Here is a 26,098-nt window from a genome sequence, read left to right on the forward strand (position 1 = left end):
TTCATAAACACGGATTTTTGGTTCCGTGTGCAAAAAAGTAAACACTTGGATCAAGTATCTGTTTGTTTAATTCGCTAGTGACCGAATAAAAATTGTCATTTCGACCACTGAATAAACGAGAGCCTCCACAAGTTGAGTCTAGTGGAATGGTAATCTGTGCAAATTGAAAAATCTTATCGTTGAATTACAATATAGTTCAACCAGCAGTGCAGTTGTACGTAAACATCAATGCAATTCACGTCTTATGCATTATCTGCAATTGGGACAAAATTTTCCAAACGTCTTGTTTCCCTCGTTCCATTGCATTCGTCAAACCACTTGAATAAATACTTAAATTCAGGCAATAACGTGATTCTTCTATATTCTGTTTTTAATCCATCGCTAAGCTTTGCAATGAAGCAAGTCGTCACGTGTGTCGCACTCACGGTTTGTTCAATTCGTTATTTTAACAGGTGATTTGAATTACCCTCTGAACATGAAAACAGCCACTGTTGCGTAAATTTTTCTTCGAAATTACATTCGCAATGTGTAATGAATTTGATTCATTCTCGTCTCATAATTTTATCCACATGTAAAAAAATAAATGGAATTTTAGTCACATTTTTTCTATACAACTTCTGTCATAATTAAAGAAATTTAAGATTTTTTATCACCACCGTGCGGTAATGTCAAAAATATAGCGAAAGCGCTAGGAAATATGAAGACCGAAAATTGTAGTTGGTATTTCGAAAATTGAATCACATAATACGTATATTAATTGGTACAGACTACCTCAAAATTCTGTACGTACAGACATTAAGTTGGTACGGTGTTCCTGCGACGTTTTTATTGTTAAGCTTATGAAAATTCCTGCGTGTCAATCGTTGCGTAATTGACTCCGAAAATGATTGAATATATTACTCATTTCAGGATTGCAAGCTTGTTTCGTTCAAACAGTATTTCAATGTTATACATTTCCGGGCATTTAAATTTATCCGTCCGTTGTTCCAATCCATATTCTATCAATACTGGTACGATTATTCATTTTGTTGCATTCACTGGCTGCAATCTCATCTGAAACAGGTTAATAACCGTGAAGTAGACTCAATTAACCGCGCATTTAAAACCACAACCAAAATTACGTGACCAATCACCGACTATCATAAAATATTAAATGCAATGAATTTCATTCCCACCGAATTTGTAATACTTGGAGATATATCACAAACAGATTGAATTTAATGTTTGCCTCACGGATGCTTTCGAACCGTCATTACAATAACACGGTCTTTTATCAGTTCACAGACATTTTTTAAATCTCTGTGTTTGAAAACTAATAGACCTATATTCATCCTTCATTATATTGTCATTCGAGAATACAAGAATGTTATTCGAAACCATTTTGTAATCGTTGAAATCACACTGAAATCGGTAATATTAAAATAAAATTCTGCATCATTAATCATCAAAGTAATCATTCGCAGTTATGAGAAATCATTTATAATTACAAGAATTATATGAAATCTTAGGAATCATGAGAAATCACGTGATCATAGTAAAATTCATTTGAAAACTAATCTCTCGTAATCACTTTATAAAATGTAACTGGTCACGAAATACGTAATCATGATGTCAGTTTTTGCTCCGGCGAAAAACCTCTTGTTAGAATCTGTGCCGCCATGAAAAGATAAAGTTGAACCACTAACCTGGGGATATGACATAGATTATACCGGACCAATACAGTTCGTTAAATATTGTTTTGATCTGGTATTGGTTTAAACACGACACGTTGTTTTTGTTCGCATTTATCTTTGAAAACCAAAAATAATGTGGTAAAGCGTTTTTCGATTAGATCTTCCATTTTTCAATTATATATTCTCGTAAATTTGCTTTTTCCACATGTGTGACAACTTTAAAATTCTTCTTCTCCACGACAAAAATGCACATACATTAAATTTCTATTTGGAATACATTATACCAAGAATATCATTTTTATTCATATAATTCTGCTTGTATCCGAAAAGTCTATTACATATATCATTTGGAGGGACAATAATTATAAGTAATAATTACTAGCGACTTAAGAGAGAGACGTAAGTGATAGCCTTCTCACATTTGCACACGTATTTCGTGTAGAAAAATTTAACAATTTCACACATTTTTACTTGCAGAATGGCGCATTCAGCCATCCAGGTTCTTTTCAAACATCAATGCAGCACGTGGAGTCTTCTGGAAACTATTAAATTGGAACAAAATCTTTAAAACCTATTTTTCTCGATCACAGAGTTCTAAGTGCTGCAGTTGTGATAAATGATCATCAAATTTTCTCGCACGTGTCGAGTGGGCAATAGGTATTTTTTGAACCAATACAATACGCTGCTGCCATATGGTAATATGTTACATCATCCTAAGATTTTTTAATTCGTTCCTCTCACTATCGTGATCACACTCGCTGTTAAAGCCCGAAAATTAATCCGGCTGCTGAAATTTTTCTGCTCATTACTGCTTGCATACTTAATGCTTGCATACACGTGATTTTTTATCGTTAAAAATTAGAACGTAATTCATTATGAGTGTACAAAAACTTCTTATTTCCAGAATTAACATTATTTCAGAGCTATAAGTCGATATTGTCTTGTTTACCTGCGTGGTAATAATACTAATTTCCTATACTGTGAATTTCTGCTGTATATGCGGAACAGTTCGTGCGCCTGACGCACTGAGAAAGGCAACCGGAATTACTATCCGTCATATTTAGGTCGAGTACCGCGCTACGGTGCTTTGAATTTGACAACTAATGAGTGACGTTTTGAATACGGTGCTCAGCCTGAATATAATAATACTAATGCCGGTTGCCTTTTCAGTGCGCCAGGCGCACGAATTGTTCCACATACCTATACAGAAACTCTCGGAATAATACGACTGTACTTTGAAACCGATGTGACTCAGATAAATATTTCCCTCAAATAATTGGTGATAGGTTGTACAGTGATATTCAATAATGCCTCCTTCCCTTTCCGGCTAACTTGTTTGCGATCCGAAACAAAATGCATTTGGAGGACGAAAAATCTAACAATAAAAATCTTGAATTTGTTGGCAATTTGAAAGTGTGAATAATGCATATTTGGTGACGAGCGTTATCTATACGCGATTAGACGAACCCTCGCATCACTCGACGTCAAGTTTTTACCGTCATACGATAATAAATAAGTGGAAAAAAAACACAATCAGCTATCTACTGTTATTAGATTGGTCATTGCTGCAATAGTGGTGTACGCATGTATTGTGTGTACTATGTGCTTTCCTCAGTTTCTCGTTGTGACGTCGTTGATCCAATCTTCAATATTTTAGCTCGGTCGATGTGATATAAGTTGACACTGAGCCTAGTGAACGGTGATATTCGTCAATTGGTCCGTGATGAGAAAAAAATTGGTGTACTTTATGATTGGAAAAAGATAGCCAGTGCGCAATCCGTACGACGAACATGGTTGGGAACGATATTTAATTAAGTGTACATACATATAACCATTGATAAACGTCAGTTACGAAGGCCGTGTGGTAAAATGGCTGAAGGACAAAATTCACGACTGCACAGTACCGACACTTTATACAAATTGAGTGTTTCTGTGGTAGCTGAAAAATTTACAATCTGCAAAGAATATGTCCCCTATCTTCCGGAGAACGTATTGTTTGACCTCTATTATCAGGTAAATGTCAATCGCAAGCAGACCATATTCTTTTTTTTCACCTCCATTTCATACGCTACCATTCAATTTATAGAATATAATAAAACAACAAAAAGAAAAATAGAATATATCGTTTTTATTCGGACTCATATGCCACCGATATGCTTTTAACATGTGAATTATTTATTTTCCCTTATCAAGCTGTCTGTTAACCAGAATCCAATATTCCATTATTAATCTTATTGTCAGCTGTTTGTCAGTGCAATTCTCTTCATGCACACAATACGTTCGATGTCTTTTCCACTATGAACCAGTATATTAACTCGTATCGCTAGAAAACCAGCGTCAAACTTAGCGTATTCTAAGTTTTTGTGGTATATCAAATTTGCGAAAGCTTCCAAGCCGCAATCTTATCTCATTTCTTAAAGTTCGCACTTCGAGATCGATCTACATTTCCATAACTTGATTCGATTGATTGTCAGTTATCATCGCTGAAGCATTCAGGTGTCACAGACACTGATTTTGCCAATAATAAATTCTTATCCATATAAGCCTGATAAATACGCTCAATGTCACTTAATTTTATACGACTTATCATTACAGTTATGGAAAGAAAAACGGCTATGCTTACTTGGCACAGAACTCTGCCATCTAAAAACTTTTGCCAGAATACTCAAGGTCACAAATCGCCGAATTCATCTACTACAGATTTTTCAGGTTTGATTACATATGCATACATTCATATCAATAAATAATTATGATGGCTTGAAAATTTTAAACTGCTTATAAATTTTATTACAGACTCTCATGGATCATGATACAGGGATCAATAAGGAGCTGGTAATGAAGTACGAGTTATATTGCTTGTGTGGTAAAGACGATCCAACACTATGCAGCAAAATAATCAACTTAGGACTTACTTTGGGAGGTTTTCTAAGCGACGCTGGTTGGTATTTGGAAAGTCAAAAAGTTTTGTTGGCTTGTAAGAAGCTATGTATTAATTCTCGGCAAAATCCAAAAAATTGGTGCCTTACCTTGGATTGCTGTTACAAGTAAGTGACTACCTTAGAATACATTATCTAATTTTATGAATTCAATACGCAAAAAGATTTGCATTTGAATAACATATTTCTCAAAATAAATACAGGTGAACTGCAAAATCTTGTACATTTTTTTTTCAAGCACTTGAGTTTTTATTGAATTTTTAATAACAAAGTATGAATTAAAAGACGTTGGTCAATCGTTTTGTAAAAAAATGTAGATTGTTACATGCACAAGCAACCTACTGTGAATTTCGTGGGGCAGCGGAAACACGTGAATTAGCCGTTGAGGTAGTCGCCAAGTTGAAGGAAGCAGGGTACGATGGAGTAAACCATGCCGCTCTTTACGCAGAGTTTAGCGTCCTCTTTTTTAATCGAAGTGAATACGATCAGGCATACAGGTAAATAAAAAGTCTCAATGATCAGAGTACATATTAATGTTCAAATGAAATTATTTTGGACTTTATTGTTGAAAACGAAATTTCTTCAGAAATTTAATAATTTATTATAGGTGGAGTATGGAGGCTTTGAAAGAATTAACCCCAACTCTTCCAGCACGTTTCACTATCGATGTTTTGAGGCAAGCTGCCAAATCCTGTGTTGTAAAACGCGAGTTTCAGAAAGCTGGTATTTTGATCAAACAAGCTGTATACCTTGCCAGAGAACTTTTCGATGTCGATCATCCAAAGTACAGCGATGTTCTAACAGATTACGGATTTTACTTATTGAATTATGATAACGTTATTAACAGCGTATCTGTCCAAAAGGTGAGAAATATATTCATAAAATTTACGGGAAGACCTAGGAAATCTTTGTCCAATTTTTAAAACGAAATTCAACTCGAATTCCTGTTGATGTTAAATTAGTTACAATATTATAGTTCTTTTTCAGACTGCTCTCGAGATTAAAAAACTTATATTTGGAAAAACAAATCTACTTGTCGCAATTGCATATGAAGATCTGGCTTACGCACTTTACGTTCATGAATACAGTTCAGGGAAATTTCAACAAGCATGGTAAGTAGAATAAAACTGATTGAATGAACTTATGTTTTCTAAAAAGTTATTGAATGCATTTTTAGCAGTCCATACAATATTGAGGAGAGGATTTTTTCTTGTTATAGTGATCACGCTGTTAATGCAATTAACATTATGGAAAAACTATTACCTACTGAACACTTGATGTTGGCAAGTGCGAAAAGAGTAAAAGCGTTAATTTTAGAAGAGATAGCACTAGATAACAGACCAAGCGTCATTTCTGATCAAGAACTTCTACTGCAATCAGAGTCTTTGCATTTGTCTGCCCTCCAATTGGCAAAAACTGCCTTTGGAGAGAGAAATGTACAAACAGCTAAACACTACGGCAACTTGGGAAGATTATATCAAAGTATGAGAAAATTTAAGGTGAGGCTGGAATTAATATTTTGGCAAAAAATTACCGAGCATGATTCATCGTCAAAGAACCGTTTCTTTAAATAGTTGTTGAGAACACTGCATATACTTGACGGACAATATTTACTCGTTTAGGAAGCGGAAGCAATGCATCTCAAAGCAATTAGCATCAAAGAAGAGCTGTTGGGTTCCGATGACTATGAAGTTGGGCTGAGCATAGGACATTTAGCCTCACTGTATAACTTCCATATGAACCGATACGAGGATGCTGAGAAACTATATCAACGTAGCATAGCTATTAGTAAGTTGCCTCAAAGAATAATCCATGTAGTCCACTTGTTTGGCCAAGCTTCTTATTGCAAATGAGGAAGAACTGAGTCATACAAAGTTACTCGCTACTATTTGATCAACTATACACTTACTGCCCTCTAGAAATAGTTTTGTTATTAAAAATAATTCGATGTGAACCAACTTATTCTCAGGTTTAAAACTGTTCGGGAAAAGCTATAGTGGACTCGAGTATGATTATCGCGGACTGCTGCACGTATATACGAAGTTGAATGAATACCAAAAGGAATTAGAATATGAACACATCTTTAATAATTGGAAGGATTTGAGGGATCATCACGCTCGGTGTGAAGACCCGCCTATTGACCTGCAAAAAAGACCTCAACCAATTAGGGAAGTAATCCAGGCAGTCTTCTCGCTGTGATCCCAATACACTGTGTCCAGACTCAATAATTATTTGCCCGATTACCCATAGTCTGGAGCAGGGTATGATTCAGGCCAAAGCAGAATTTGTGAAATGTTGCACTACGAACAGGTTTTGAACAATTATTGTTGAAAAAAGCGCATTTCATTATACAAGAGTTACACCACTTCTTTTCAAAAATTTAATATAATTATTTATTTATTCAATTCTCATTTTAACAGATTGTGTTTAGTGTAAAATTATTTTTTTCTGTTTTTTTTTCATTGCAAGCGAACGTAAATGAAATTGATAGATGAAAAATTTTCGAAATAATACTGGAATGACTCTTGTATTTCTCACAAATATAGAATAATGAATATTTTATTTCTGAATTATGATTACAAATAGCTAATTAGCAAATTTTTATTATGCTGGATTATTAGAATGTTTTACATTTTAGCTTTGTTTTCAAGACGTTCGCAAGCAGCGTGCTCAATGTTTTATTTAAAATCATTTACCTGTATATAGCAAACAATAGATACATGTATTCACTAGCTCGAGCATCAAAACCGAATTGGTAGGTAAATTGAAATTACTTGATTTTAATGTTAAATATAGGTATGGTACATGAACAACTGACTTTTATGTTATGTTTGAATACATTCCGTTACAAGCATCATGGAACAGTTCTATGCAATTCACAAAATGTACAAGTTCCTACTTCACATTTTTTTTTTTCGCTGAACATCTTATTTTTTACAATGAAAAACGAGTTTCTTTTGGAATTCGTATTTACTTCATAACGTTTTTTATTCATTCGGTGGAAACTTGTTTCACATTACTATGAAAAATATCTATTTACTCTTAATGTTTCAATGAATAGATGTTTATTTCACGAAGTTGAAGATGAAGAAAAGCTTTTTAATTTTATCATGTATAGTTTTTCAAACCTCCGACATGCGGTATAACATGTTTCGATCGTTATATTTATACTTTTAATAAGTTTATAACTATGTTTATCATTTGTTAAAATTTTATGCAGAACCTAACTATGGACTATGATCCTGTTGGTTTTGCTGTGCAACATTTAAATAATCGATGAATATGCTTCTCTGAAACCCATAAATCAATTAACAAATCGTAAGTTTCAAGACTCGGTTAAAAAAAACCTTAGTCAATTTTACATTTTATTTCCTTTTTTTTTTCTTTTGCGCGAATGTAGGTGTTTTTAAAATGCCTTCAACAAAATAACTTTTATCATTGAAACATATTAAATTCATATCTTCTGTATAGTGCATTTTGATATGGTTTTCTAATGTTGTTCCATCTTCTAGAATATTTTGAAAGGTACCGAATTAGTATAAGTATGGACTTTTGTTTATAGTTTATTCTCTATTTACTTACTCTTCCTCTTTCACAGATTTAATTCTGTATCTGCGCAGCTTTATACATATTATTTATGAAGAAAAACAAATGATTCACAAAGCATCTAATAATTATATCTCTAAATATACAAACTAAAGGAGCGGCTATAATTTTATAACAGAGACAAAATCGTAGCAGTTTGAATGTAACTTTACGTACATGCCTCTGGCCTCATACCAATAATGAAAGCACGATTTAATAGTAAGTAAAAGTGAAATAAATGTCGAAAGATAATTGTATTATTTAGTTTTGATTACGGATGTTTAATCTATAAGTTCTATCTGCGTTTAAAAGGAAAAAAAAAAAAAACAAAGAAAGAAAATAGCGTGCTGTGTGCCATCACAAATATGTATACATATATACAATATTTTATTTTTTTGTACATCTGTAGAGTATATCTATGATACTTACAGCGAAAAACTTCCTGTTTTATAATACGTACATATCTCGCACTAATTGTTTTCATATTTTTTAACCATCCCAGCTTGCGAACGATCTTGAATTGGAAAATTTATTAATAATTGTATGAGCATTTTTTCCATATATATGTAAATTTTCGACTGCCTTCTTTTGTGTGTATTATATGTATGTATATCAGCTATGTAACGTTGCACAAGTTGGGATTTGATGCAATACGTTTAATTTGTTCATAGTTTCTCTATTTGTAACATCCACATGACAGATTAAAAAAGCAAGAGAGAAAAAAGGGAGAGATCGCAGCTAATTACTTCTAATTGTAAATGCCATTGCTGTGAGAAGTTAGATCATCTGATGATTTGGTTATCTTACCTACTCTTCTGTTGTAAATTATCGAGATCCTTTCGGACACTTAAATAGTCATTAATCACCAAGCGTAGAAATATATCTATATTTGTGATAACTTTGAATTAGTAGGACGCAAATTTTTTATTACTCTGATAACTTCAGTGACTTTTTTTACTTATTGAACGACTTCATTTTTTTTTTTTTTTTTTTTTTATTTACGTGACTTCTCAAAAATGTTGTTTGAATTTTTTTTTTCTGGTTTCGATCTTGTGTTTAGAGAGAACAAAATTCATCATTACATACCTTATGAATTGAAGATTCCTGTAGACAAATGATAGAAAATAAGTAAAGATAACACAAATTTCAAACTACTTCCAACCGTAAGTCATTCACACAAAGTTGTAAATGTTGGAAATATATTATGATAATAATTACCATTGTTGTCTTGCAGCACTCTTTGGAATTAATATAAGTGACTATTTGACTCAAATTTGAATTATAATATTAGATGTTATGATATTACAATTTAACGTGATGTTCTTTCATGTATTCTCTTTTCTCTCTGTTATCAATGTTCAAAAGTTATGTTACACAATGACTTGTCTTAGTTACTCATAGCATTTCTATACTTCTACTGTATTGGACGATCTGAGAAATCGTAAATTAATAACGAACGATATTAAAATTGCAAATTATGTACATACGTGCGTATACGTTTTTTTGTATATGATAGCAAAAAGTTAAATTTACACAGGCAGAGAACTTCCGATAATGTATTACGAGGCAAGTTTAGTAATTGCTTATGCTTTTGTAAATCGCTTTTTCAGGCCCAGTTATTTTCAAATTGACAAATGCGCCCTGTGAGAATTTTGAGCATGTCAAATTACTCTCTATAGAATTACCAACAGCAAGACGGATTGTTTGAATGTTGAAAATACGAACATCTTGGTTATATTCAATATATATATATTTGCATGTATTTGAATGAAATCGCACATAAACATTTAAAAAAATGTACAGTCCGTTTTATCTTGTTCGTTGAAAATTGATAAGGCTGCCTAAGTTTTTGATAAAATAGTATTAGGCAACCTCTTTGTTACTGCTAATTTCTATATCTGTGGTTAACAAAGGCACAAGCAACCCTTGTGTAAAAACAAGCTATCATTGAATTTCAGACTTATAACAGCATAGAGAGTCATGCTAAAGTAAAAAAGATCTCGAAACAATAGGTGGATTTGTATTATTAACTGTCTTGTTAAGAATTCTCTGAGAATTTCTAATTTGTTATATCCTTCGTGGCATATCTATTTTTGGGCTAGTACTTATTGAGGAGGACATTGCTTTGTTAATGTTGATCATCTATTATTATTGGTTTACCATTACTATTATTATTTGAATATATTTATGTACCTAGATTACAATGATTTGATAGGATATGAGGTGTATAGGATAACTCAAATTTACCATTCGTTATCAGATTTTAAGGACTAGGCGCAACCTGGGACTGCGACTGCTGCTCTTGGGGAAGGCTAGCTTTGCTTACAGCTTGAAGACCGTATTGCCCTCCTGCCCGTGTTGTACTTAACGTGATACTGATCGGGGTCGCATTCAAAAGTTGCAGCCTGACTGGACACTGACGGAATCCTATAAGTTGGACATTAGTGGCAGACATGTAGGTAGATTGACTTCTATCTGTATTTGAGAAAAGATAAACAGAGGAAAGACACGCTCACGAAATATGTCAGATAGTCTCTGACCTGCGTGGTGAGGGCCTGCACAATGACAACAGACAGGATTGCTTCGTGGACGTGGGCAAAATTCAACGCTGTGCGGTTCACCACAGCGTACGCATCTTGGCAAATGCCTACAGTTGGCGGCTACATGCCAGAAACCCTGGCATCTGTAGCACTGCAATACTCCGTCACCCTGCTGCGCAGGTGGCAATTCGCCTCCGTTGCAACCAGCTGCGGTTCCTCCAATGACTGCCTGTGACGGCCCCCCTCCGACGGAACCACCATTTCGCCACCATCGTTCTGGTACCGCGCTGAATCGAGCAGCTCCAAAAAAATCAAGACCTTGACGTAAGAGTAGCTCGTAATGACCTGCATTGAGAACCTATCCGAACGGTAAGATTTCACTGATATTTTTCTGTTGGAGAATTTTCAACAGCTATTCGACGTTCAATTTTACCTCAACTCTGACGTATTGACGAGATCGTTCAACGCTCCCTGCAGCAATGCCTTGCTTTGATAACGCAGAACTCAGATCCTGGAGTGGAATCGCCCATGGCACGTCTCGTAACAAAACTGCCTGATGATACCGAGAATCCCTTGCTGAAAAGCGAGCTACCTGCAGGTCAATGTTCAAGTCAGTATAAAACAAATATCTAGTGTAATAACTCATAGTGCGCAAAAAAGCATGTTTGATCATCGACCCTGTACAAATAGAAATTCTTATAGTAAATTAATTTTCTTAAAAACCTGAACAGGGCCTTCAAATATCCGTGCAAGATCTCCTCTCTGTAGCAGCTTGTCCGCATCGGTTTCTCGTGCAAAGGCAGCTATGAGACCGCACGAAGTCTCGGATACTTGCCATCCAGCGGATGGATCAGCCATGCGTATTGCGTCTTCCAGGACCACTTTTGCCAGCTCGCTACCACTCTGGGAATTTTGACTATTCGGGCTATTGCCAGCACGTGAAATGTAAAGCGAGCATGTCAGCTCTTCGGCCTGCAAGGTGGTGGGAACTTCATCTTCTTGGTGCCCTTGGGATACTTCAGTATCGATGAGTGCTGCTTCTATTTGTTGCTGGGCCGATGCTCCCTCCATCCTACACACGACGAACGCCCTTCTGCCGCCTGTGAATGATACAAATTTATTAAACATACATATTTGCGCAGAGAATCATCGTACATTAAAATTGCTACAAGCCGAAAACTAGTTCAGATTTAGCTCATCCATGTATCTTCAGTTGATTCCTGAATTCTTGTCTTTCAGTGTATGTTTCATGCCTCATTTTCTATTAGATAATATCGAGGTAATCGTCATACTTGGAAGATACACTGCACAATAATTTTAGTTTGCTCAGTAATTAACGCCACTGTTACGCACACGGTCAACTAGTTTTGTTGAAATATAATTATCCTTTTTTTTTTCCTTTATCCACACAGATATAATCGTCATTTTTAAAATAATACTTGTGTATCTTGAAGCAGAAACGCTTGACCTACTCATGACTATAAACCATTCCAGTTTACAGTTTAAAGCTTCTTATATATCAGAAAGTACGATGTTCAGTGTCCAGTAACCAAGAATGGTTGAATTCTTCTAACTTTCTAAGATTATTATCAATAAACTGCTACTTGGAAAAAGAGATATTGATCAATTGTCAAAATGAATGCTGTTTAATTCGTTTCAATAGTTAATCTTCAAAAAACTGATGGTTAAAATCCATTATAGTAACATTTACTTACGAACGTGATAGTTTTATTTAAATATTATAAGAGACAAATTGAAACTTTGATGGCAGTATACCTTAAGTTGGATGAATGAAGAAGTGATTTGTAAGAAATGGATAGAGACGTATTTCCTACACCGTTCTTTCTAATCGAGATGATAAGTAAATGATGATGATGACGACGGTGTTTAACTAACTTGACGAGGCGCGTGTACATGTTATAGCTTCTGTAAATATATTGTTTTCTATTGTATTTTACTTGGCAATGTACATAGGTTTGAATGCAGAAGTCAATCAAATTGAACGAGATTTGTACGGCTACGGCGACGTTTGTTTCTCGTTTCCCTTTTTTTTTACAGCAAATTTTTTTTTCTATACATACTCGCCTTCCAACACGACGTATATTTTACCTTGGAATCTACCTCTACCTCTTTTTTACCCTTAAAAAATAAAACGTGGGCCGGAAAGGCATGGCTCGAAGCTGGCGCCATTCATTGCCTTTGCTTTTGCAATCGCAACAATCTGTCTCACTTCTTCTATTTTATATACTGCTATTTTCAAAAACAATTAAACGTATGTATCTACGTACTATGTGATCATACCTGTATAAGGTATGTTTCTTGTTGATAAAATCGTTGCATTATTTTATTTTTTTTCTTTTGAAAATTTTCGAACGGACTCATCCGGTATGGCGCATTTGAAAATTTTCATATCGCGGGGTATAAGTTTACATACACATTATATATTTCGATAAACTACTTGGAAGAGTTTATAGATTTCGAAACATTTGAAAAACCGCCGTTGAAATTCAAATTTCGAATATTTCGCGTACGCCAGCGATAAATACCGGAGATAATCGAATCCGCGCGAAGTTGAATTATGGGTAGTTTGAAAATTTTTGAATATTCGAAGCGAGTTATAACCGTAATCCCGATTTACCCGGCGATTGTTAATGTTTGCAATTGACCGTAATCAGTGCCTTTCTTCGCTAAATAACTTGATAAAAATTGGACTTAGTGATTTGAAAGTACTGTGTGTATTTCATCAGAGTCACTTGGTCAAAGTGCTGATGCTCAGGCGCTCGGACACCGGCACGATAGGCATGTTACACGCCAGTGTCCCACTTTCTTTCGTTTCGTAAAAGTGGGTCTCTTTCAGACAATGTGGTACACTTCCAGTGCTGCATTATTTAGAAGTGCGAGACAGCTGAGAAGGAACTGAGACAGAGAGAAAGAGGGAAAAATCGAAGGGGGGGATGAGGAGGAGGAAGACTCACAATCCGGTATAGCGAGAATTCATTTATTCATCTCGATTCGATTGACCAGGTAACGTCAGCCTGGCTCATACGAATGCTGCTCCATTCGATTCGGTAGACAAAATACACACGCAACACTCCGCAAAGCGAAACATATATTACTCCGTTGTTATATACTTTCACTTATACGATTATTCGCACGTATAAAGTGGGAGACAGTTTCACGTGGTCTTCGGCGCTGGTGGTTCAATCGGTTCGTCAGCTGTAAAAAAAGAAAAAAAAAAAAAATTAACAATTATCGATGTTTCGGTTTCTTCGCGAATTCATTCTTCAGAGGATTAATTTTCACATTTTAGTAAACGAACTTTAACGGACGCAGTAAATAAATAAATTCAAGTATGAATCGTAGTGTGAATATTATAAGGCAAACTGGAATTAGAGAGATTTGATTCGTCGTGTTCTTTCTCTTTTAATGTTAACATAAATGTAAAATAATATGTGAAAGCGGCCCGATCGATATTAGAAATATTAAAACCTGTCCTCGAAATTACCGGTATGCGTGTGAAACGAGACCTCTAGAAAGATACTTAAATAATTGCATAAAGCCACTGTGTATGCACGACGGTTGACAGCAGATATCTCAACCTTTAGATAAACGACATGAATACCAGTTAACGGAACGTGAATTAAATTTCAAATCGAAACTTAATAAATATCGAAGCTAAAAAATTAAACGATGCACGTATATAAAAGTTAAATTCTAACATAATAGACGGTGAGCAAATTACTCCTGCAAATCTGTGAATAATAAATATATGTGGTAATATACACTAGATACTTCAATTCTTGTGCTTCGTATTGAATGGAAAAGTTTTAAAAAAAACTTCACAATATATACTTGGCACGATGTAAAATATCGCGATCATAAGGCGCGCAAAAATTAAGGGAGCATGGAGTTTTCTGCCAGTATGCGGTTCAAGGATCGTTGTTTGTGTATATCGTAAAGGTCACGGGTATTCGATCGATAATATACGGATACGTTTTACGGAGAAAATCGATCATTCATATCGTACGAAATATCTGTAATGCGTTCTTTTTCACTATCGGACAAATATTAACATCACGTTTAAAATTCCGCAAGATCGGTGATAGCGAGCGGATTACGAAGGCGCTGCGTGCGAGAGTGATTTTCGAACAACAAAGTGAAATTTTAAATTACAAAAGAAAAAGAAAAAAAACGCAGGGATGTATGTGAAAAAAAGTTGAAACGAAGCATCGAGTGTGTTATGCCAACGTATGCTAATTACGTGAAACGCATTCAGGGATTAATTACACCAAACTCCATGCGCGTCGCGTTTATTATATTCTGTGGTAGATGTAATCGCAGCTTGCATAATTTTCCTGTCACGCAATTTGATGGAATATTATATAAACGAATCAATCATGCAGCGATAATCGCGAAATGTTTTTGTATTTGAAAATTTTTAATCGGTCGGAAATAACAATTCTCATGTGAATTTCGCAGAAGCTGTAAACAAGATGGGATTATCTGTGCAATTAATTTTGCTGCTGGGAAGTTGTTCCGTCACCATGCAACAGCCGACTTTATTCAGAAACACGTACAAAGGTCTTCGCGGAATTGTTCCGAAGGCTAGACTTCCCAACGACGAAATGCGGGCGGCTTATTTTCACGATCAAACCGTCGCCGTAATCGATCTCAGCAACACCAATCAGCTGGAAAATTGCAACATCGTCGAGGTCTAGTGAGTGCGATTTCGTATTTTGCAACTTACATCTTCTCTGAGTAATAAAAAAATTTCGCGGTTTCGATCCTGACCCTGCGTAGCGAAATTTTTCTCCGTATGATTGTGAAAGGAAACACCGCAGAGGGATTTATAGATATTCTCTATAATTTTATCCATCAATTTTTCTCGTGGAAGACTTTTCAAATTTTTTTTTTGGCAAAAGTCTTTTCATCAGCTAGTTTGAAATCTATTCAGAAAATTCTGGCCCAATATAAATGAATTATAATGCATAATTGAATACTGTGACGAAAGTTTCCGCGAACGTTTAGAGAAATTCATGAAAAGTGTGAATTTTGGAAAAAAAATTTAATATTTATATCCGAGGGTAGCGTTGGAAAAATTAATAATTTTAAAAGAAAAATTCACAGTTCAAAAGGTTTTGCAGGAAGTTTATTTTCACGTGGAAAGATTTGGAAACTTTCCTACAACTTGCGTTCTTGTGTAGCCAATGTTAATCCTGTTAAATCACTGTACAAACGCTCGTGGATTATGTTGAGTTTTCCATACTTTCACTCGACGAATTTCTCTATGCCTGCAAATTTTCAGTTGATCAATTTTTGTAATATCCCAATTTCTAACGTACACACTGGCAAACTATCTTATACTGAGTGCAATCGTTATTGGAAAGAAAGACGCAACTGAATGTAACAAGTGATATTTTCACATGATTTTCGTCCTTCTCTCTTTGTGTAGTTTCCTCTAACTTTCCATTAACCTTTGATCATTTTTTTTTTTTCGACACGGAATATGCCTCGATCCTTTGTTTCATCGTTTTGTCCATTCGTTCAGTAATACATTGTGCTCGCAAAAAATTGATTAACACAACGTGTTACACGTTACGTCAGTTCAAATTACTGGTTATGCCCGCATATGGGGATTACCAATTGTGGTAAACAGGTTGTATAAATTCAAGCGTTATATTTAAGTACCGTGAATAGTTGTTCCTGTAAAAAAAAAAAAAAAAAAACTAATAAGCGTTACCTCGGATTTACAAATAAAAAAGCGACTGAATTGATTCTTTCTCTACATTTTGTCGAGCTGACCATAAAGCTTGGATAAAAACAACAAACATCACTTCTAAAGGAATACTACGTTGAAATGAAAATAATTTTATCCGATCATTGCGAGTTTTTTTTTTTTTGATAATTCCAAATTTCCTGTAAGAAATTGCACTGGACATTCAATGAATCTGTAACGTCCAAGTTCGAATAGTTAGAATCGGTACAGGTTTTTCCATCGCACAATATTAAATTTTACTATTTTATTTTCTCGACATTTTTTTGCCTTAAAAAGCATTCAAATGTGAAAATAAAGACAAAGGTTAACGCTTTTGCAGTGAACCTTCCGAAGTTATGGAAGTTTTGAAGAATTTATCGACTGAAATTAAACCACAAGAAGTATCTTTCAATGAAATGACGACACTTATGCGTCAATGCGAACTTTTAGAAGAGATGCAAGAAGATGCAATATCCACATTACCGATTGACGCAACCAACAGATCGAATAAACCCAGCATTAATCCCCTCAGTTTGCTTTTTGGTATTCTACCTGGTATGTGAAACATCTTATATCACTGGATATCAGCTATGCGTATTAAAATAGAAGAGAAACTCAGTTTGCAATAATAAAGCAATCGTGAATTTCTAGATTTTTTCGCCTTTCAAGTTAGAGCTAAAGGCTTACATAATAGCACCAGAGTTTATTTCATGTATATCGTTAGTATTACTCGAATGAGAAATATGCAAAATACATATTTCAGGAACAAAATGGTGTGGCACAGGAGATATCGCTGATAACTATCATGATTTGGGACGTGAGGCTCAAATAGATAGGTGAATGAAATTATTTTTTATACGACTACATTACATGGATACATTATATGGATTTCACATGTTCCTTAGGGTGTATTATATTCAATTAAGTAGAATTCTTTATGACAATTCAGAAAAGCGAAAGCGCATTTGTAACACATATTTCTGTCCTCTGACGCAGGTGCTGCCGAAGCCATGACCTTTGCCCAGTAAAAGTCAGAGCGCAAAAAAGTAGATATAATCTGACCAATAATTCTATTTATACCAAGTAAGTCGTTCAATTGCAGTATTGAGTGTATGCAGCAGAACTTCTAATGTTTGAATTCTACTTACCTACGAATTGAACTTAATTTATCACAGGTCCCATTGCGTTTGCGACGAAATGCTGTATCGATGTTTAAAGAAATCTTATCATCCAACGGCCGATGTTATGGGACGTATTTATTTCAATTTTTTAAGAGTACCTTGCTTAGAAGATGTGCCAAGCAGCCCGCAAGGGTCTGAAAGAAGATTCAGAGATGTGAAAATGAATTACTGAGCTGAGGACCATATTATTAAAGCTTGATTGCCATCTGCAACTAAAAGGTAAGAAAAAAAACAATTATGCCAAGTGTGAAATGTTAGTGCGATCGTTGAAGGTGAAATAAAAAATCCCATCATGTGTTTAGAATTAACTAATGAATAATAGAATTTAAGAAATTCAGAAATTTATGGCTGTCGTAAAAAAAAAAAGTACTACACATTTACCTACAAATACATGAACCGTTGAACTGTCTATATGTATATATAAATATATATATGTATATATATAGAGAGAAAGATTGAGCACAAATATAATTTATAAGTGTTATTTAAGAAGTAATTTGTTGTTCAATGAGTCAAGTACCAGTTTTTTCAAATATGTTGTATTGAATTATAAAAAAGTAAATGATGCATTGTCAAGTTTTTCTTTAGTAACGTCAAAGTTATTATTTATTACAAACCCGTATCGAAAGTTATTATTATAGCACTATACATTTATTACGACAGATCGAAGGGATATTTTAAAACGTAGAAATTTATTTATTAAACATAACAATTTATTTCTAATAAAAAATCTACGTTTTCTTTTACAAAAGTGTAAAAGGGTAGAAAAGAATTAAAAACTTCATGGTTTATTCAATCCTGTTGTTAGTTGATAAGTTGGGTAAGTTATAACGATGCTCCTGTGGACAATGCAGCTTGCCGTAATGATGACAAGGTACATATTAAACTCCGCGCCTGTTCACGATGTCGCAGCGAAGGATGATTATAAAGATTTCCTTAATGAAACAAACAAAATCAAAAACGACAATAACTCATCGAAGTTGAGGCTGCCAAGTTGCTTATCGTATATTTATTACATGATCATAATTTGTATTAATTGTAGTATGAAAATTTTTGTTAGTACCTATAAGCCAAAGTGTTTCTTTTTGCAAATGCAGGTGAGGTTGCATCAACAATTTATTCAAAAGAAGCTGTGTTTCCGTCTCAGTATGCTTTGGGTTATTGAATAAAGCATCAACAGCTTCTCCCGTGGCCTCGCAAATAACATTTGCTAGAATTCTAACAACGGCTGTCACCTTAAAAAAAATTCTGGATAAGAATTTAAGAATAAGAATAACGTTGAGAGAAGAAAAAATAGGAAGAAGCTACGTATCTTGTTTTCTATGATAAGAAATTTCTTCCCAAAATACTCACTTGAACAACATCAGAAAACTCAGACTTGGTAGCATTGTGTAGATATTCAATAAGAGATGAAAGTAGTATTAAAATATGTTCGACGCATGTACTTTTTGATGACAATATTGCTAGTAACCAAAGTGTATTTGGATCATGATAATGACTTTGTCGACAAACAATTGCTTTTGTTACATGAACAATTTCAGAATCTCTGAAAATATCAAACATCATAATAACGAATTATCTCTGATGTTTTGTGGATGGTGTGTTTCGTATATCAGGATTTCTATAATATTTCATCAATAAATGACTAATTTAGCACATTCAGCAGGGCTGGTAATACAAAAATAAATGGATAAAATTTTTTGCAGTTTTCTGAATCATCAACTTACTGAATGTGCTCATAGCCAGCATAAACACAATGCATTGTTGCGTAAATGACAGAGGGCAGCAAGGTGAGATCGCATTCTCGTAACAGCGAAATCAAAAGCCTCAAGCAGCCCTGAGCATAAACTATTTCGAAGGCCTTCTCGCTTCCAGCGGCTAAATTTCCAATTGTCCATATGCATATATCCTGAATGACGAAAGGTAACGCAAAATTAAATAGAAGTCGTCATGTCAATTTCGATTCAAAAGATCATAGAACATTGCCAATGTCCTAATTTGTGTACCATAAGATTGTAGTTTAGGCTGTCCAACGTTGCAAGCAAGTAAGGGCCAGCTGCCTTAGCCAACACATTGCAAGCTTTACTATTACCGAGAGCGAGATTGCAGTAACAATTTGCCGCAGCAAGCTGCAGGTCTGGATTGCACCCAGACAGTTCACGAACAAGCGCATGCAGGGCATTATCGACGCTGAGAAAGGCATTTATGTTTTCTTCGCTCTGCAATAAAAATATATCCAGTTCCCAGATTTTCATCATGACAAAGAGGCTTAATAGTGTGGTAGTAGTAAAGTGAAAAATCTGTTCGACAGCGAAGAAATATTCGCTGGGTGGGTCACCTGTAAAAACGCATTTTGAAGATGTTGGTATTCTTTTAGCCGCAATGGTTTTTTCTTAAGAATTTGGGCCTTGGATTTGACAAATTCTTCAGTGTAACATTCGTTCGGAATTGATTCGCCAAGAGCTGGCCGATTCTTATTCAGTTCCAAACTCCGGTGATATTTTCTCTCGATCCACGACGTCTCGCGCAATTCTTGCCGCAGCTCGTCGGTTCTTTGATTTGTTGTTGTTTCGGACATTCTCGACGTAGCAGTTGAATAGTTTGTTAGATTGTTGTTCTTTGTCCGCAGGAGTCAAACCACTTGACAGTAAAATTTTCAATATTTTTTGATATGATAATCGAAGTCTGTTTTATCGATTCAGTTAGTCATTTGGCGATTTGGCGTTCTGATGTTGTCTATCCTGATTCCACTCTCTCAAGTTCTCACACAGAGAGAAACCTCTCAACATAGGGTTAGTCGATATTTACGGTGTTGATAAATAAATAAAGATGGGCAAGGTTCCCAAAGCGGCGAAGAGCTTGAAGGAAAATGAAAAAGAGTCAAAAGTAAAAAAGTTGTTGAATAAACCCGGGGCGTTGCCCGGAGTAAATAAAAGGACCGGTAAACTTAACCTCAAAGAAGCACGTGTTCCTCTAACGCAAATGTTGAAGAGTAATTTACACGCAGATAAGATTGTAAATTTTTTAAAAGATTCTAAAAGCGTGTCGAAAAAAAATAAAAAAACTCCTTCAAGCATGGTTAAAACTGATGATGATATCAAGCCGAAGGTCGATCTCAAAGCAGAACAAGTTTCCGTAATGAAAACCTTAAAGCGTAAATCTGCCACTCTAAACGTCGTTAAACCGCCTCAACCGAAGAAAAAAAACGTTTCTTCTGACGTTCCAATTAAAAAACAATTGGCAAAGGTAATTTAATCAACTACTATGTTCGATCCTTCATAAATTCGACGCATTCAAATTATAGAAATATTTCTTGACGAGAAGTACTTGCCAAATTTCAGAAGACAGAGAAAGTATCCAAGAATGACAAAAGGCAGAAAGTACCAGAACAAGGAGCCTCAGATGTTGACAAAGAGGTCTCAGTGAAGGTTCAAAAACAGCTACCAGAAGAGGCGAAGAAGGGTATAAACGTCGACAATAATCAAATATCCAAAGGTATCGATGCTATTTTGAAACTCACCAACCTGCAGGCAGGGGATACGAAAAAGCTATTTGATGGAGAGCATCAGCCAATATTGCTTCAGGTGGCGTGCATCAAGGTACCAAAAATACCAAAAAGGCAACTCAGAATTTTACTGCCGCATACACTTGTAACAGATACCGACGACGTAGTATTGTTTGTTGGGGACATGAAGAAGGGCCGCAGGCAAAACCTGGAGCCAACAATAGACCACTATCAAGATCTGCTCAGGAAACATGGTTGCAAACAGATTAAGGATGTGATACCGTTGACTCAGGTTAAGACCGAATTTGACCAGTATGAACTGAAGAGAAAACTTTTGTCCAGCTACGACTACTTTTTAACAGATGGTAAAATAGCTGGACATCTGTCGCATCATTTAGGCAAGCTGTTTATGGCTAAACGAAAACTCCCAACATCTATCAGAATGAATGCCAAGAATTTAAATCGTGAAATTGATATTGCGCTTAAGAAAACCAGCATGCATCTACATTCTTATGGAGACACTCACGTAGTACAAGTCGCGCATACCGGAATGAAGAAACAGGAAATATTTGCAAATGTTCTAAGCGTTTGCAAAAGTCTAGCCGATAATTACCCAGGTGGATGGCTCAACATCAGAAGCCTCATTCTAAAGACATCCACCAGCTTACCAGTACCAATTTACATTACACTGAGTAAGTTTAGATGGTTGTTTCATCGATCTTTTCATTATAAAAATTAGTCTTACCACATGTCAACACTTTCGATGTACAGTTCGTTACTTGAGCCAGTTTTTGTTTTATTACAGAGAGCAAGAACAAGGTCAAGGTACCAGTCGTTGTACCAAAACGACCCAAGGCTTATCAAACTCTGGTTGGCGAGTTGAGCACATCAGCTCGCGATGCCAAGGTTGTAGTTTACCCTGATGGTACAGTGAAGGTAGAGAAAGACGAGAATAGGATCACCAAAGTACGTGTTTATTCATACAATCAATCTTTTTGTCTCAAGTTTTTGCCTATTATTTCTCTTTGTTTTTGGTGCAGTAATTGCTTCTGAAAATGATCAAATTCTGACCAGAAATGTTGGTTTTTTTTTTATTGGGAATAACAGTGGCTTTCATTCTTAATGATTAAATATTGGATCCAATTCATGATAGCCATGATTCAAGACTTTGTATGAAATACTTTATCCTGTACACATTACTTCAAAATGATCTTAAAGCTGATATTAATAGCTGCATTGTTTTCTTCTCTTTACAGAAAGTTGACAAATTAGCTGCAAAAAAATCAAAGCTGGTATGTAACACGAGTATATAATATATATAATTTAAAGTATATTCATACTTTAAATTATTTTCAGTAATGTAAGCATTCTTTTCTGTCATTTCCTTACTTGATAGATTTTATAATAATTTATGTACCTATGTTTTACAGCCTGCCAATCAAGAAACAGCAAAAATATCCAAGCGGAACAAACAAGTGAGTAATATGCAATTTACAATAACTTCTGCAAACGACTTATAACTGTTTCGTACCATGTGTCAATGATTATAAATTGGATCCAATTCATGAATGCTATGATTCCAAATCGAAACTGAGATTTGAATGGATCATCCTCGTTGCAGATCAATAATTGATTTGGACTTGTATAAAACACGGATTTTTTTTACAGGAAACTACTGTTACCGGAAAAGTGGAAAAGAAACTGGAAACAACGGTAAGTTTTTAGCAAACTACAAAATTTTCATTGCCACACAACCATTGGAGATAATTCAATTTTACACATACTGCTATGATTAAATAATGGATCCAATTCATGACTGCTATGATTCGAAACTACGTATGAGGTCTTTGAATGAAATCTAGAGAACTATTTATATATTATACTGTAATGTAAATAGATATTTCATTTTTTACAGGAAATTCATGAGCCATTCAATATAAAAGCAGAGGTAATATTATATCACTTTTAAGTGTTAAATCAAAACCATTACCATAACTTGATTGCATATTACATTTTAGGACTCTGATGATAATACAAAAACGGCGATTAATGCGAAGTCGTTCACCGATTCTGAGGACGAAATTGAAGATGCTGAACAAGCATATCTCAGTCAGTGGCAGCAGGAAACCATATCTACGACTACCGAAGAGAAAGAACCTAAAAAGAGATCTAAAATTGTTAAAAAAAAGAAGAAAACGAAGGCGTGATTTTTTTATCCCGAAGATTAATCAAGTATCCATTATTAATAAATGATAATTATACATGTGGCTTATTGGGTTTCGCACGAAATATTCATTTCCTCTACCAATCATTACACGACAACAGATTTTCTAAGTAATTGTTTTTTCTTTAAGTTATCAAGTAATTTCATCGTAAGAAAATCGGATTTCACGGTCTCGTGTATTTAATATGCGTTAAGTAATGCAATGAACGTCATAAGTATGGTACCAAACTAGCATGTTCTTTTGATTCTGCGCCGGGAGTTACACGTCACGGATAATCTACATCAGAAAATTAGCTTTTTATGAATAACAGCAGAATTGTTTTTATTTTTAATCATGATCCTCTGGCAAGTGTTATGAACCTGAAAACAGTTTAATACGAATTCTCCATTGACGTTTCAGGTGATCGGTCAAAAATAAAAACAAATTCCTACGCAGAGCTTATGCAGGTATAGGTTAGGAAATTATGATGATGGCGGCCATATTGAAAACGAGTTTGACCGGTGGGAGAGTTTGTAGAAAGATACTTTACTCTGTCGCAGACCGACGTAGCGCAACATCTCAAGCTCGTAGCAAAACTAAAATGGTAAGAATATATTTATAATCCAAACTGTGCAATATTACTGGTCACGAAACCGCTGGATTGAGTTCTTTTGAAACGTATTTAAATCGGTAAAACATACAAGTCAATTCATTCATTGTTGTTTTTCAGTTTGAATACTACACTTTTCGATGTTACAACAATATGCTGCGATTATAATATAGAACTAATTTCAATATTTGTTGCGTAAATATAAATTGAAGATAATACAATTATGCTCATTGTTGATTTTTCTTGAGTGTCGCGTCATTTTTCATGAATAGACTGTATTAAATTTGTGAAAGGCTTTACGGGTACGGACGTATTCCATCGCAACAAGTGGTGTGTACACACTATAGCGTAATCAATATTTCACAATTCGAAAAAGAAATCAATGAAAGGCAGTGATCTAGAAACCTTGAGATTCATGTAGTGATTTGTAGGCTACTTTTTATTGTGGTATCATGAATTGAATGAGCATAAATAAAATGTGCAATAAGTGCGCATATAATTATATATTTACGACAGTCACAGGAGCGATTAGGGATTTCCGTTTCACTTTACTGCTTTAGCAATACTTATAGTGGTCGCGGATACTGCGGTCGTCTTTGAAAAGATTTATTTTCGTGTACAATTAAGTTTCCGTTATATGTATCGTTATCTTACTTTTTTCACACACTTTTAAACTCTTAATAAAATTGATAATACAATGAATTACAACTTTAAGCATTACATGGAATATACAGTATAATACATGTGAGATAACCAAAGGGTAATTAATGTTTACACAAAAATTAATAAACAAACCAATATCAGTGCTTTGATAAAATTGTTTGTCAATTATCATTCAATTTTGCATGGTTACGCATGAAAAATTACGTGTTGCATTTATCAGACTCACAATATGTATTCGAATATTTATCGGATTTCAGGGCAAACTCACATCTCAGGAGCGAGAAAAAGACTTGAGCCCATTACTGAGCAATGGATGGACCGTACAAGATTCGCGAGATGCCATCTATAAAGAATTTCTATTCAAAAACTTTAATCAGGTCTCAAAAATGAATAAGAATTAATATTGATAATTCGAGCTTCAAAGTTTTTCTTGTGCAACCAAAGTAATTCGTTCTTATATTATTTCTATAATTTATTTATTACAGGCATTTGGCTTCATGTCAAGGGTAGCACTGCAAGCTGAGAAAATGGATCATCACCCCGAATGGTTTAACGTTTATAACAAAGTGCAGATAACTTTGTCTTCCCATGATGTAAACGGATTGTCTCAAAGGGATGTTAAGCTAGCTACGTTTATCGATACCGTTGCTAAAACATCCAACGAATGATCGTGAAAAGAGGAAAAAAAATTCGAATAAATCAATCATTCGATTATAAAACTTAAGGCACGGAAAAGCGACCTTGATTTATTCATTACAGCACCTTTGTCAGTTAGTTGGTGGAGCTTATTCTTTCAAATATACGTAATATATTTCATGCATGTTTGAGATACTAACCATCTAATCGAATGTAAAAAACGATGAAATAAAACAATTTTCAATTTTTGTTCCTAACTTAAGTGTCAGTCTCTTACAGTAGTCATACCACAAGGAGCAATACGTTGCTTTCCAATGCCCGGTTCAATCATACGCGCTTTGCTGAAACGGGTCAATGTTGTAAAAAAACTGAAGAATATAAGACTTGTTCCTTCCGCGGACGGGTCAGACACATTTTAGTCCCGTTCTGCGTAGACTATACTTGTCTGTGAACCATATGGAAGTTGTGTTAAAAATATACAATGCTGCAATGTTTGCGTCAAGTGTTAGCAAAATTGAAAGTGAACAATGCGGAATAGATATTTTTATACTCAACGGTCATATTTTGTTTAATTTTTAATAACAGTAAAATTAGTAATGAGGGTGAAAACTAATTAAAGAGATTTCCAAGCTTTGAACGGTGCGCTAAATAATATCGGACGCGATTGGTTGAAAATCGAAGATGGCCATCGTACGGTCCGGATACGCGGACGCGCGATTGGTTCTTAGAGATAGCTACGCACATTAGCTGCGCAGGAATATAATTCAGATGTTCTGGTCGATATGTGGTTCTTCCAATATTCGCTAGCGT

General features: G+C 34.9%; 6 protein-coding genes and 1 long non-coding RNA gene across 14 annotated transcripts; 4 read left to right on the forward strand and 3 right to left on the reverse strand.

Moving 5' to 3' along the window:
• Positions 1–90: 90 nt before the first annotated feature.
• LOC124180453 lies at positions 91–3,230 on the reverse strand. Its single transcript, XR_006870261.1, has 3 exons — positions 3,170–3,230; positions 2,874–3,048; positions 91–1,053 (listed from the first exon to the last, which is right to left on the reverse strand). It is a non-coding gene; the product is annotated as an uncharacterized LOC124180453 (long non-coding RNA).
• Positions 3,190–9,680, forward strand: LOC124180437 (amyloid protein-binding protein 2). Its single transcript, XM_046565940.1, has 9 exons — positions 3,190–3,686; positions 4,269–4,382; positions 4,467–4,717; positions 4,927–5,106; positions 5,217–5,472; positions 5,597–5,721; positions 5,829–6,108; positions 6,232–6,397; positions 6,579–9,680. The coding sequence occupies exons 1-9, from the start codon at positions 3,543–3,545 to the stop codon at positions 6,806–6,808; spliced, it is 1,746 nt and encodes a 581-aa protein (XP_046421896.1). The 5' UTR covers positions 3,190–3,542; the 3' UTR covers positions 6,809–9,680.
• On the reverse strand, positions 9,192–11,862 carry LOC124180441. The gene is made up of 4 exons (XM_046565949.1): positions 11,458–11,862; positions 11,168–11,326; positions 10,735–11,092; positions 9,192–10,621 (listed from the first exon to the last, which is right to left on the reverse strand). Exons 1-4 carry the CDS (start codon positions 11,860–11,862, stop codon positions 10,458–10,460), a joined length of 1,086 nt encoding a protein of 361 aa, XP_046421905.1. The 3' UTR covers positions 9,192–10,457.
• LOC124180449 (group 3 secretory phospholipase A2) lies at positions 11,703–19,513 on the forward strand. 8 transcript variants are annotated; one of them, XM_046565968.1, is made up of 7 exons: positions 13,509–13,758; positions 15,214–15,451; positions 16,830–17,044; positions 17,253–17,325; positions 17,486–17,572; positions 17,665–17,889; positions 19,377–19,513. In XM_046565968.1, the coding sequence occupies exons 2-6, from the start codon at positions 15,228–15,230 to the stop codon at positions 17,840–17,842; spliced, it is 777 nt and encodes a 258-aa protein (XP_046421924.1). In that variant the 5' UTR covers positions 13,509–13,758; positions 15,214–15,227; the 3' UTR covers positions 17,843–17,889; positions 19,377–19,513. The 8 variants fall into 8 exon arrangements, with proteins under 8 accessions (XP_046421922.1, XP_046421921.1, XP_046421924.1 ...); XM_046565967.1 differs by lacking the exon at positions 19,377–19,513 and adding an exon at positions 18,768–18,904; XM_046565966.1 differs by lacking the exons at positions 13,509–13,758; positions 19,377–19,513 and adding an exon at positions 11,703–11,836 and having other exon boundaries at positions 17,665–18,334.
• Positions 18,370–20,248, reverse strand: LOC124180439 (importin subunit alpha-2). Its single transcript, XM_046565946.1, has 6 exons — positions 20,009–20,248; positions 19,677–19,889; positions 19,398–19,579; positions 19,024–19,216; positions 18,734–18,905; positions 18,370–18,605 (listed from the first exon to the last, which is right to left on the reverse strand). Exons 1-6 carry the CDS (start codon positions 20,246–20,248, stop codon positions 18,496–18,498), a joined length of 1,110 nt encoding a protein of 369 aa, XP_046421902.1. The 3' UTR covers positions 18,370–18,495.
• Positions 20,249–20,471: 223 nt separating this feature from the next.
• On the forward strand, positions 20,472–23,442 carry LOC124180436 (ribosomal L1 domain-containing protein 1). The gene is made up of 8 exons (XM_046565939.1): positions 20,472–20,916; positions 21,012–21,867; positions 21,981–22,141; positions 22,432–22,467; positions 22,606–22,650; positions 22,844–22,888; positions 23,091–23,123; positions 23,194–23,442. Exons 1-8 carry the CDS (start codon positions 20,500–20,502, stop codon positions 23,380–23,382), a joined length of 1,782 nt encoding a protein of 593 aa, XP_046421895.1. The 5' UTR covers positions 20,472–20,499; the 3' UTR covers positions 23,383–23,442.
• A 216-nt stretch (positions 23,443–23,658) lies between these two features.
• Positions 23,659–25,545, forward strand: LOC124180451 (pterin-4-alpha-carbinolamine dehydratase). Its single transcript, XM_046565971.1, has 3 exons — positions 23,659–23,983; positions 24,910–25,029; positions 25,138–25,545. The coding sequence occupies exons 1-3, from the start codon at positions 23,864–23,866 to the stop codon at positions 25,318–25,320; spliced, it is 423 nt and encodes a 140-aa protein (XP_046421927.1). The 5' UTR covers positions 23,659–23,863; the 3' UTR covers positions 25,321–25,545.
• Positions 25,546–26,098: the final 553 nt, after the last annotated feature.

Source organism: Neodiprion fabricii, chromosome 4 (genome assembly GCF_021155785.1).
Source record: "Neodiprion fabricii isolate iyNeoFabr1 chromosome 4, iyNeoFabr1.1, whole genome shotgun sequence".
NCBI lineage: Eukaryota > Metazoa > Arthropoda > Insecta > Hymenoptera > Diprionidae > Neodiprion > Neodiprion fabricii.